Here is a 12,939-nt window from a genome sequence, read left to right on the forward strand (position 1 = left end):
ATGGTTCCCCATGCCTTCTCTGCCAAGTCAAAAACACTAGCTACTGTGAGCCTCTTCAGGCATTCTCTTATGGATCAAAAGTGCATCTTGAAGGTCGCTATAATGCCCTGATTCAAAGGTGGATCTTTGAGGTTGCATTCTTTGGCAAATGGCTCTTATTAAACGCCTTTATTTTACCATCACAGCTTATGAGGTTTTCTGCAGGAGAGTGGGCAAGACAGCTGTCCAGCAACAAAAGTGCTTTAGGGTCCATTTTTTTTTTTTTTTTAATTGAGCACACACAGATGGCACAAAAAGTTTACGAAACCATTCCTTGAAATTCTCTGCTGCCATCCAGGCATTCTTACTGTGGTGATACACAAATGCTAATGCCTGCATGTTTTTTGTGGTGGAAACACCTTGGCACCCTTGAATTTCCTATGACAGTGGTTTGACTTTGTGTGTGCTGGTTTTATTAACACAAAACAGCAGTGTCACCCTGTCCTTCATCGCTTTTAAGCTCTGTGCTGTTTGTTCATCAGATTTACAAGATAGTGTCTTAACGAGAAGTGTGCGATAACAAAATCCTGTGTCATCACAATTGTAAATTTATTCTGGAACATAGCCACCTTGTTGTATGATAACTTTTAATTGTGATGAATCATCCGCAGCCATGGTGTTTGTAGATTGAATTTCACCCAAAATTGCAACCTGGCAAATTCCATGCCTCTGTTTCCATTGGCTGAGCAGGCCCTTGCTCACTTTGAATTCTTTTTCATATGCTTGTACTCCATGTCTAAGTCTTTCTTTATTTTTCCAGTTTGACCCCTAATAATTTCACCAGATATAGGCATTCCTTCTGCACGTTCTTGCATGAACACTGTGAACATGGTCTTGTCCAGTGGATTATTGCTTGCTGTGTCATCCTGCTTTTGCTGAAGACCTTCACTGGTATCAAAGTCACTTGTTGCTTGTTGTAGGTTAGCTTCATCTTTTATCAATTTCCTGAGAGTGGTTTCCCCACATTTATGTGTTGAGACACCTCCGCTTGCATTTTCCCCCATTTTAGTTGGTCCGGTGCAGCTAGCTTTTCTTGAACTGACCATGATTTTCCTTTTTTTTCTTTTGAGAACTTTCTATAGATATTAATTTTTTTATTAAAAAGGAAAGAAAAGAAAAGAAAAGAAATATTTGAAAACACAAATACTAACATTATGCAGAGTAAGCTTATATCCAATTTCTAAACAGCACATGTAAACTTTACCACTGTTGCATCATTCCAGGACAGATTTTAATTTGAAAATAAAAATAAAGTAAAATAAAATAAAGACAAAAAAAAAAAAGAAAAAAAAAGTGAATTATTATTTGACCGTTTTTTAAAATTAGTCACGGATGTCTCCAACCTGAGCTTTTTGTCTAATACAAAGGGAACGAAGCATTAAGATGAATGAAACAACAAAATGAATTAAAAGTGGTATTATTTGTAGAACATCATGTTTATGGATACAATTATGCTAATTGCTCCATGATGCCTGTAAAAAAATCAAAAACTATAAATATTCACCAAACCAGTAAATGCACTGGAACAAATCACAAATTGATCAAATATGAAGCACAAAAAAACAGAAGGTGGGTGATGGAATTGGGGTCTTTCCTTTGACCGCATTATAAACGATTCTGTGTTATATCAGGTCTACAGTGTATTAACAATGAATAAATATATAATGAAATACTGCAAAATGCTTGTCGTGCTCACTCATTTTTTTGCATTTCAAAGTTTAAAGTACCAATCAATAAACACGCAGACATGCATATGCACACATGCACGCACACACATGCGCGCATGCACATGCACGCACAATTTAAAATAAACTTTAAATTAAATGAATAGTAAAGAAAAATAAAAACAATTAAGGAAGAAATATGAGGGTGATTCAAAAAGTTGCTATTCTAATGCATATACAGGGAAGCCATACCATTACGATTCCCTTTCTTTATCTTTTTTTTTTTTTTTTTGATATTGTCCCCGGCCATTGCAATGCACTTCTCCTACTGATGTTCTAGTTCCTCTTTGATCACATTGAAAAAAAAAAAAAATCTTCATCTTGATCTTCCAACCAGACACCCAGAGCTGCAACCACCTCAGAGTCAAAGGCATATCTCTTCCCATAGATATTATCGTTCAGCTTAGAGAACAAATAAAAGTCACTACAGGCAAGGTCTGAAGAACAGAGTGGGTGCTGAAGTAACCAAAATCCCGCAGTCTGTATGGTGGTTATTGCAATCTGGGAGGTGACTGGGTGCACTGTCACGAAGGAGCAAGACACCTTTTTGCAGCTTTCAACGCTGCTTTTCCTTGGTGGCTTCGCAAAGTTGCTTTATGAGATTGTCACAGTACGCACTAGTGACAGTGGTGCCCTTTTCCAAGTAGTCAATCATGATAATTCCATCTGCATCCCAAAAAACTGATGCTAATACCTTACCAGCTGATAGAGCAACATAGAACTTCTTGGGAGGCAGAAAATATGGATGCTTCCACATTAGACTTTTTTTTTTAGTCTCTGGGTCAAAGTGATAAACCCATGTTTCATCCATTGTAACAATCTGAGACCATAAATTTTATGGATTCTGATGAAGTAAATTCAAGTTGGTAAGAGACATTCATTTGCAGCATGCCTTTTACTCATCTGTCAACATTTGTTGGACCCATAAATGTATTTTCAATAGACATAACATACAAAAATCCTTACAAAAAAAAACAACTCATAAGTGATATTATTATACAAGGGTACATCTACTGAATGGCAGTTCGTTACATAAATGTCAGGATTATCTGAATAGTGCATCTAGGTAATTCTATGAACTCTTTTGAGCAACCCTCATATCAAATAAATTTTTAATATATATATATATATATAAAAAATCCTAGTTCCAGTGGTATTTAGCTTATAGCCACATTTTAAATGGTTTTGGAAATTAGGTGGGCCCAAGAATAAGAGGAAATTAATTCAGTAAGATAATAAAACGGTAAATGGAGAAACAAAATACCCTTGTAATTCATATAACTTAAATCAATATTTTCTCTTTTTATTAAGAAAATGATATTTACAGTGTATGCTTACCTGTTTGACAGGCTAAGCATGAATTCATGGTTAACAGACTTTTTGTAAATACAGGAAAACTGTATTTACCTTGTGTCTCTTTTACAACAGTGAGGTGTGCTATATAATACACTTTACAAGAGCAAAGGCACAAGTTTACACATAAATATTTTGCACATGATTTTGCTGAAGCTGCTGCTCATGCCTTCCAGATGTTACATTCATATTTTTTCCTTGCATTGAAGGCAGAAATGCAACTAATTCTTGTGGAGCTTGAAGTGATGTCATCTCCTGAAGTGATCTTTCCATATCTGGTGTAATTTCTTCATCCTAACAGATGGAAAATAAAATGTAATTAATATAAAGTCATCTTTACCAGTAGTTACAAAATTATGGTCCTCAGACCACTTTCACTGCAGCCTGCAAGTAATTGGTCTATACAGCTAGTTTTTTTAAAAACTGAAATTAAAGAAGTAACATTTTTAATTTTTTTTGTAGAGGGGGAATGGTTATTTCTGAATGTTTCTCCCTAATTTTTTTTTTCCTGGCATTCAATTCCATAAACACTCTATAAAAAAAAAAAAACTATAACCTATAGTTAGGGTGCAAGGTCAGGCCCTACAGCCCTGACGTTGCACCCTGTGATTTTTTTTTTATTTCTGAAGTTAAAGAAGGAGCTGCAAGGAAATTGTTTCCAGTTGTTAGAAGAAGTTGTAAAGACATTGGAGGCAATTCTCAAACATGTCAAAAAATTGGCTTCCACTATGTTTTTGAAGAATAGCAGAAATTTGGAGTAAGTGCATTTCATCAAATGGGGACTACTTTGAAAAGGACCATCAAAATATGGGTGCCTAATAAAGGTATGTTGTAAAAAATATATATAAAATTATGATCAACCTTTATTGAACAACCTATATATACATCACTTTTTAACTCTGCTTTGAATGATCACAGATACTCCTCCAGAAACAAAAAGATATTGCATAGACATTTGATTTTAAGTATAATACACATATAGTTTATTATGTTTTAGCTAAATTATAATCATTTTTATCTTACTATCATGAATTAATTCGATTATTTCTATTAGCAAACAAGACCTGAAGAAAGACCCAAAACATACCACTATTTGTAATGGTTAGAATTTGCATAAAATTATGATCCAGCCTTGCTTTCAGCCAGAGAATTGCTTGATCATTGAAACAAAGTTCCATGTATTGTGGAGGTGGATAGTTTTTTTTTTTTTCCCACTGATGCTATATAATCTTGTTTCCTTGCATCATTCGCCACTACTAATACTACCGTATTTCCCCATGTATAAGATGCACCTTAATTTTGGGGCCCGAAATTTGAAAAAAAATGTATTACATAAAGTTATTGAACTCAAGTTTTATTCATCATAAAATTCATACAACTCCTCATCACTGTCAAAGCTCCCATCCATTAGCTTGTCCTCATCTGTGTCTGATGACGAATCACTGTCTTCGTATATTGCCTCGTCCTCAGTTCCATCTATGGCATTTGAAACGCCACACTTCTTAAATGACTTGACAATGATTTCAATCTTGATATTATCCCAGGATCTTTTCACCCAGGTACAAACTTCTCCTATAGTTGGTTTCTTCACTTTTCCTGCTGGTGTCAAATTGTCCCCAGAGGGCTTCATCCATTGGTTCCATTCGTCTCTCATGGCAGCTTTGAAGGGTTTGTTAATGCTGACATCAAGTGGTAGGAGCTGGGATGTCAAGCCTCCAGGTATGACGGCAAGTTTTGTTTTTTGCTCTGCAGCAATCTTCTTTGTGTTTTTTGTTATGTGTGCCCTGAACTGATCAAGCACCAATAGAGCAGGTTTGTGTAAGAGCCCACCTGGTCTCCTTCTCCAAACTTTCTCAAACCAGACCTTCATCCCATCCTGATCCATCCAACCCTTGTCATGAACGTGGCCAATCACTCCTTGAGGAATGTCTTCTTTTGGCATTGTCTTGCGTTTGAAAATCAGCATAGGAGGCAGCTTGGTTCCGTCGGCACAACAAGCTAGAACAACTGTATAATGGCTCTTTTCATGTCCACTTGTCTTCACAGTTACAGTTTTCACCCCCTTCTTATCAACAGTTCTGTTACTTGGGACATCAAATTGAAGGGGGACTTTGTCCATATTTGCAATCTGTCCCAACTCAAACTGATGTGTCTTCCGACATTGAATGACAAAACAATGAAATTCAAGGACCTTCTGCTCATAGCTTTCAGGCATCTTTTGGGCAACCCTGGTGCATGTACGCATGCTTAGTCCATTCTGTTTCATGAACCTGAAGCACCAATTGTGTCCTCCTTTGAAATCAGTAACTTCTTTTTCATCAGCAATTCTTGCCTCATGCTGAACCATCTTTGTGGACACAGGAATTCCAATTGCCCTTTGCTCTTCAATCCATATCTTCAATTCCCTCTCTAAATCAGGCCATTTTGCTGACTTGCCTCTCATGGCCTTCTTCTCGGATTGTTTTCTCAGTTGGAGGAGGACCAAACTTACATTCAGCAGCACGATTTCCATTCACTTTTGCAAACTGGATCACTTTTCACTTGAATTCAGCACTGTACGAAAATCTTTTCTGAGCCATTTCTGGGCAGAACATGGCAAAACGTAACCTAATATACCGGTAACAAGTGTGAAACAATGAGCACAAAGACAACAAGCGTGAAAAAGCGGGAAATGCAAGTAAAAAAATTTACAACCACTGGGATGCAACCCAGTTTTTAGACCCCAAATTTTTCGAAAATGGGTGCGTCTTATACATGGGGAAATACGGTAATACTAAATGATGTACGAAATAAGCTATGAGGAATTACGATCCTCCCCTCTCTCAATACTCCCAATCATCAGTGTCTTTGAATGTTGGTTGCTGTACTTTTGGCTTTCAAATTCATTAATGCAAACATCAAATGTGAAACTGAACAAAATAAAGCAACAAAACTGAGTAGTGAATTCATTTTAACAACATATAAATAGATTTCAGATATTTATACTTTTGTTACGATGTTATTAAAAAAAATGAAAATGGTAAATATATTTACATCTACTTCTTCTGCATCGACATGATCAACTGGAAATTCTACAGCAGTATCAGGGGTATCTTGAATCTCTATAGCATCTCTTGTTAAGGCATTCTTCACTTTGGCTCGATATATTCCACCCCAGTCTATATATTATATATTAATACATAATATAACCATGTTAATACATATAAAAATATTCAACAAAATATTATTCATAGATCTATAAAAATTGTCATTAGTAGTTAATATACTAGTATCAATTCTTAAAAATGTAAAAGAGGAAACTATTGTAATAAAACACACAGCTTATTAATAAACAATAATAATTTTATATAAAACTTCAAGTTCTAGATGGTATAGGAATAATAACTGCAGCTTATGTTATGATAATCTGGCAAAAGGTAAAGATAGAGATTACAGAAACTATCAGCAAACCATAGGAACTGCTTTCTATTGGAAAAACTATAGGAACCTTTATAGAAACTATGCAGCAAAAAAAAAAAAACTACGGGAACTTTTCTATTGGCAAATGCATTCCTGTTAAGTGCTGATCAATCTGAATCACTATGTAAATCAATTGTTTAACTTATGATGTTATCATCTGTTACACCCACATGTTAATCAGTTTACTGTCTGTTGCTTCCACCTGACACTCAATCAGCAGGTCACATCATCTTATTTATTATTTTGATATACAATATTAATTTTATGCTGCCAACCTACAAATTGTGCAAATTACTTAAACAAATATTATTTGATTGTCGTTAGGAATTTTTGTCATTTTTCAAATGGCTGTTCAACCACTCCCATTCAGTAGCTAGTTATCCAGGCTGCTGAACATGTCAAATGTTATTGGAATTAGTAGTGGTATATGATGCAAGAAAGCAAGCTTATAAAGCATCAGCAAAAAAAAAAAAAAAAAAACTTCCCACATCACCTGCCCAGCCTCTCCAATAATTTTTCTAGTTCTTCCTTTAATTTACTCAAACTACCCACTTCCACAACAACAGATGGAAGTTTGTTCCAACAATCAACCACCTGCTGGCTGAAGGAAAACTTTCACACCTCTATCCTGAAACCATCCTTCTCAATTTGAATTTATGCTCCCTCATGTGTGTACTTTGAGCAGGAGGAAGAATGCTGTTGTTGTTGTTGTTGTTGTTGTTATTTGGTTTTTAGGAGCATTAGCAACTAAGGCCATAATTATTATGTCAATCTGAGCTTATTAACAACATAAGAGATAAGAGGATGCATAGCTATTATGAGGTACAATGTTAATTTTATGCTACAAATCTTTGACATGCAAATTATCAAATCAAAAATAACCACATTTATTTGCTGTCAGTTTTTTTTTTTATTTTCCCTTGTGTTTCTATAAGTTTTCAAATATCCACATGAACATTGCAGTTTAGCAACTATTTATATTGACCACTGGCAACCATTTCACAGCATAAAATTGAATGCTTTTCATTAGATTAAGTTAGCTTAAAAAATTTGAAAAATGGCGACCAGTTATCAGAATATATTAGGATTTCATACAAATGAGCAGTTTATTATTGCTGATGTCATAATGTTCCTATTCACTGTTGTTCTGTGGAATGTTATCCGCTGATCAAGTTCCCATGTTCTTCCTTTACCTTCATTTGCATTTTGTTCCTACAGGTATGAGAACACTGCTGAACAAGTAGACGTGTTCTCTGTTTACTGAGGATGTAGAGAGAGAAACCTTGTTAACAGAGGGCTGACTAAGTACAAATATTTTACCAAGTGCATAGCAGGAAAGTTGTCAAAAGTTTTCATAGTCTTTTTCTTTACCATTCCTGCAATCCTTTTGCCTTCCTCACTGATATGGCAGAGAAGAGGAGGTATGCTAACCATTCCAAAGACTGGCCTTAAAATAACTGGGATGGGAAATGGGATATGTCAATACTAAGACACAAACAGCAAAGATGCATGCTTAAATCCAGGGTCCTGAGCTGGACATCATCATTTTTCTCTTTCTTGGTGATTCCTTTCTATTTCTCTCTCTCTCTCTCTCTCAGGGTAATGTGGGAATTTTTATTTATTTTATTTATTTTTTTTGGCTGGTGCAGCATAAGCCTCAGGCTTGCTTGCACCATATGGCTAATAATAATAATAATAATAATAAAGTGACCAGTTGTCCAACTTTTGCTAGGATGTTTGGTCAACTTATATACGACAGTCCTGCTTTTTGACCATCCATCCCACTGCTTGCTCTGGACATTCTGCTTTTTAGCTTCTGTCCTGCTTTCAGACTTAACGTTACCAATTGTGAAGCAATGAAAGTAGAATTAATTTGAATTTGGAACTTTGATGATACTGCTTCTCATATAATAAAACTATCTTAATGAGTAGTAGTAGTAGTAGTGGCATGTGATGCAAGAAAGCAAGTGTATGAGCTTATGCAGCATTAGCCAAAAAAAAAAATCACACCATTCCCTCAAAATGCCTGTCTAGTTACTCCTTAAATTTATTCAACCTATCAACTTCCACAACGACAGATGGAAGTTTGTTCCAGCAATTAACCACCTGCTGGCTAAAGGCAAATTTCCGCACATCTATTCTACATCTGTCCTTTCTTAATTTGAATTTATGCCCCCTTAGGTTCGTAATCTGAACAAGTGGAAGGATCCCATCAGAATTCAGCGTGCTCAACCCATTCAAGGCCTTATACATCTCAATCAGATCACCGCGCAGGTGCCTAGTCTCCAGCCACTGCAATTTGCAGAACTTAAGCCTCTCTTGGTAAGAGGATCCTTTCATTCCCCTCACCAATCTTGTTGCCCTTCTCTGTACACGCTCAAGTAAATCTACATCGTTCCTATAATGAGGCCTCCAGACCTGTACGCAGTACTCAAGGCGTGGCCTGACCACTGCCTTATACAGAGGGACAATCACCTCCTTCTCCCTGCTAGCAAAATTCCTATATATCATTGACATTGAGTAATTCAATTATCTGTGGTTTGGCTTCCTGTTGCCTTGCTGTGTGATATAGCTCAGTGTTATGTGGCATTTAACCTACTGTTTTAGAGAAATAGTCATTTTTAGTGTATTTAAATATTGTGGATTGCAGAAAAGAGTAACAAAATCAGGTACCAGGAACTAATGTAGTTATAGAATGCATGTTATCCCATGGGTTCACATCTGGTGAGTATAGGCTTGGCACAACCAGGGTCCTGAGCTGGATATCATCATTCCTCTCTTTCTTGGTGATTCCCTGACTCTTGGTTCTCTGTTTTACACAAAGACAGGGAAGAAACTCCTCTCTCTCTCTCTCTCTCTCACTCACGCACCATATGGCTAATAATAATATTAATAATAATAATAATAATATTCCCTGCACCATATGGCTAATAATAATAATAAAAAATCATGTTTTCTATGGTTCATAAAATCTGGACTACTGAAACAATTCAATTAAAATGGAAATGGCAAAAAACTATAACTTCATGCTTTTTCACATTTACAAAATCAGACATCTCATTATAATGTTCTCACATTATAATGAAGCATCCTGCTTTGGACATCAAAAGATTTTGTCACTTTATGTACACTAAATACATGTTTTAATTAAAGTTATTGCTGTGCTTAGAAGTAATAATGAAATGTAAAATATAAAAATAACACTTCCTATTACCAGTGAGTGATTAATAATCTGACATGGTAACTTATGCCACCAAACAGTTAAAATGACTTTGACGGCTATGACATTAATAAGAAAAGGAACATGTTGAAATGAGCTGGGCTATAGCTAAAACAGCAAAATAATTTTAACTTTTAAATTTAATTTAAACAGAATTTTGAATTGTGTTTTTTGGTGCTTTTTCCCCTTTTCCATTATTCTTCTTTGACTCGGGGTGGCATGAAAATTTCACTCTCAGTGTATCAGTATAACTTTAATTCTTGAATTTTATAGACTCTTTCCTTCTGCTTTTAGTTAGTTATTTTATTTATTCCTTTAAATTGATTCACTGTAATTTTGCTTTTGCACTGGTTCTCTCTCTCTGCAAATATGTTCAGACTTATGAGCACCTTAATGTGATTTCTCTCTAGCCTATTATAGTTGTTTCTGTTTTGCACTTAATTATTTCCCAGCCTCAGTCTTTCATCATCATCATCATTTTAAGGGCCAAGCCCTGTCGCCATAGAGATCTTTTTTCTCCACTCAACCCGAATTTGGGATTTTTGTTTTGCTTCCCTGTAGTTCATTCTTGAGAGTCGGAGAATGTCATCAAGTGGTGTGATTCTTGGCCATCCTCTGCTTCTTTTCCCTTCTAGCTGTCCTAGTATGTTTACTGTTATTGTTGTTGTTTGTTATTTGGTTTTTAGGAGCATTAGCAACTAAGTCCATATTGTTCCGGGAATATGCGGTGGTCATTCCCTGACCTTTCCGCATCCTCTGTATTTGGTGGTCACGGGCTCGAACCCCAGTCTAATCAAGAAGCATGTGCTATGCACTGTTGCTCCTGCCCACCTGGCTACGGAGGCACTTGTATGTTTACTATCCAATCAGTGTGTCTCCAGAGATGTCATAGACTCCTATATCTCTGGAATACTCTTTGTTCCTCAGCTAGTCTGAGGAATTCTTCATTCGTCTTTTTGTCTCTCCAGTTGATTTTAATCAATGTTCTCCAGAAAAACATCTCAAATGCTTCAATTCTCCTCGTCTATTGCTGTTATTGACCCTATTTAACATCCATACAGCAGTATACTTCAAATATAGGTTTACATGACTCTCTTCCTCTTTTCTTTGTTTATCTTGCTTGCAATAAATGATTTCTTTTTCCTAAGTGCTTGTTTCGCTATAGCAGTCCTTTTTATTTCTAAATGGCTTTTGCCATCCTCTTGTATGTTGCTTCCAAGATATACAAATGAACTTACTTGTTATCTATTTCTATCTCGTCTGTTTTTCTTTGACTTTCTTTTCTGGCAACCATTATTTTTGTCTTTTTTGTATTAATTTTGAACCCGTATTCTAAGAAAACTTCTTCCTTCTCAGTCTTTACCAAGTTAATTTTTATTATTATTATTATTAGCCATATGGTGCAAGGAAGCCTGAGGCCTATGCCACACCAGCCAAAAAAAAAAAAAAAAATTCCCAAGTTACCCTGAGAGAAAGTAGAAAGAGAAGAATGATGATATCCAGCTCAGGACCTTGGGTTTGCCAAGCCCATACTCACCAGACATGAGCCCCTGGGGTTAATGGAGCAGTGCTATTATTCTTTTATTTGCTCATTCATTTGGGTTCATTTGAAATCATTTTGGTTTATACCATGTGATGAGAGACATTATCAAGAAGGGCATTAGCATTCAATTTATGAGTAATGCTTTCATATCAGCGTTGAGATCTGTGAACAAGAACGGTGCCATATTTAGGCTGTTTATTCTACTCCTTTAAATATTATTCAATTATTTGATTTTTACCATTTATCATAGACTTTGTTGAGATATGAACATATAGCATGACTTTTGTGATCTATCACAGTCATGTTTCAGAGGAAATCAAAAGAAATTTTCTAGTCATAATGCCAGATGCACTTGCAATTCCCATAACATGGGTATGGTAAATATACACTATTATTGTTTCTGTAATTATTCATTTAGAGAAGTTATATGATTCTTTACAAATAAATACAGTAAAAACCTTGTTAAGTTGAAGTTCAAGAGGTCAAAAAATATGTCTATTTCAATTTAAACAGGTTCAAAATATCTATACCAGATTGTTGTTGTTATTTGGTTTTTAGGAGCATTAGCAACTAAGGCCATATTGCTTCGGGGATATGTGGTGGTTATTCCCTGACCTTTCCGCATCCTCCATATTTGGTGGCTCACGGGCTCGAACCCCGGTCTAATCAAGAAGCGTGTGCTATGCACTGCTGCTCCTGCCCACCTGGCTATGGAGGCACCTTATACCAGATAAAAATGTCAGTATTAATGAGAAATTTCAGATAATCTTATTAAATGCTATATCAAATTTTCACAGTTCTCATTTTCACAGCTCTCGTTGTTAAGAATCCTTAGATGATTAATGTGTTAATTTAGTCAACAAGAAAAAATAACAATTGTTCTGTGGAGAAATTCAACCAATTTCTTGCAGTTAATAACACATATTGCTAAGCTTTGTTTTTTTTTTACCATCACTAATCATATGTTGTTTATTATGTATAATTGTACATACTTGCTACAGAGAGAGCACCCATATTCTGGAATTATTTGCTGTGTAATTTGCTTTTAATCCATGCAAAAAGGTGACATTCCTTTTATTTTAGTACACTCACTTATTTGGTGAGCTTCATAACTTTAATTCTTGACTGCTTTTGAAAATTACAGCTATATAAGCTTAGCATACAGTGTTAGCAGTGATCAGTTTAACATTGCTTTGGAACAGCTGGAAAAAAAAAATAAATAAATTTTCTGTTTATACTGAGGGATGACCACATAAAGTCAGAGGAGTTGACAAGATAGAGAGAGATGGTGTTAGTAGCCCACATGGCTACTAAATACACCACTGTATTTAATAGTCATGTGGGCTTGAACCACGGTCACTCAAGCACATTTAATTCTGTACCCTCGTGCTGTTGTTATTTGGTTTTTTTAGGAGCATTAGCAACTAAGGCCATATTGCTCCGGTGCGGTGGTCATTCCCTGACCTTTCCGCATGTTCCGTATTTGGTGGTGACGGGCTCGAACCCCGGTCTAATCAAGAAGGGTGTGCTACGCACTGCTGCTCCTTCCCACCTGGCTACGGAGGCGCCTGTACCCTCGTGCTCGACCATTCAGCCATGGC

The 12,939-nt window shown here is 36.0% G+C and overlaps 1 protein-coding gene across 1 annotated transcript in view; it reads right to left on the reverse strand.

Annotated features, from left to right (window-relative positions):
• Positions 1–3,236: 3,236 nt before the first annotated feature.
• LOC150075341 (doublecortin domain-containing protein 2-like) overlaps positions 3,237–12,939 on the reverse strand; it is a 122,518-nt gene continuing 112,815 nt past the window's right edge. The window contains exons 7-8 of the mRNA XM_090388454.1: positions 6,150–6,274; positions 3,237–3,410 (exon numbers count right to left, since the gene is read on the reverse strand). Of these exons, the coding sequence (XP_090244580.1) occupies positions 3,237–3,410; positions 6,150–6,274 (299 nt within the window). The remainder of the gene's footprint in view (positions 3,411–6,149; positions 6,275–12,939) is intronic.

This window comes from Mastigoproctus giganteus, chromosome 14, assembly GCF_048544385.1.
Source record: "Mastigoproctus giganteus isolate SK-2022 chromosome 14, ASM4854438v1, whole genome shotgun sequence".
In the NCBI taxonomy this organism is placed as follows: Eukaryota; Metazoa; Arthropoda; class Arachnida; order Uropygi; family Thelyphonidae; genus Mastigoproctus; species Mastigoproctus giganteus.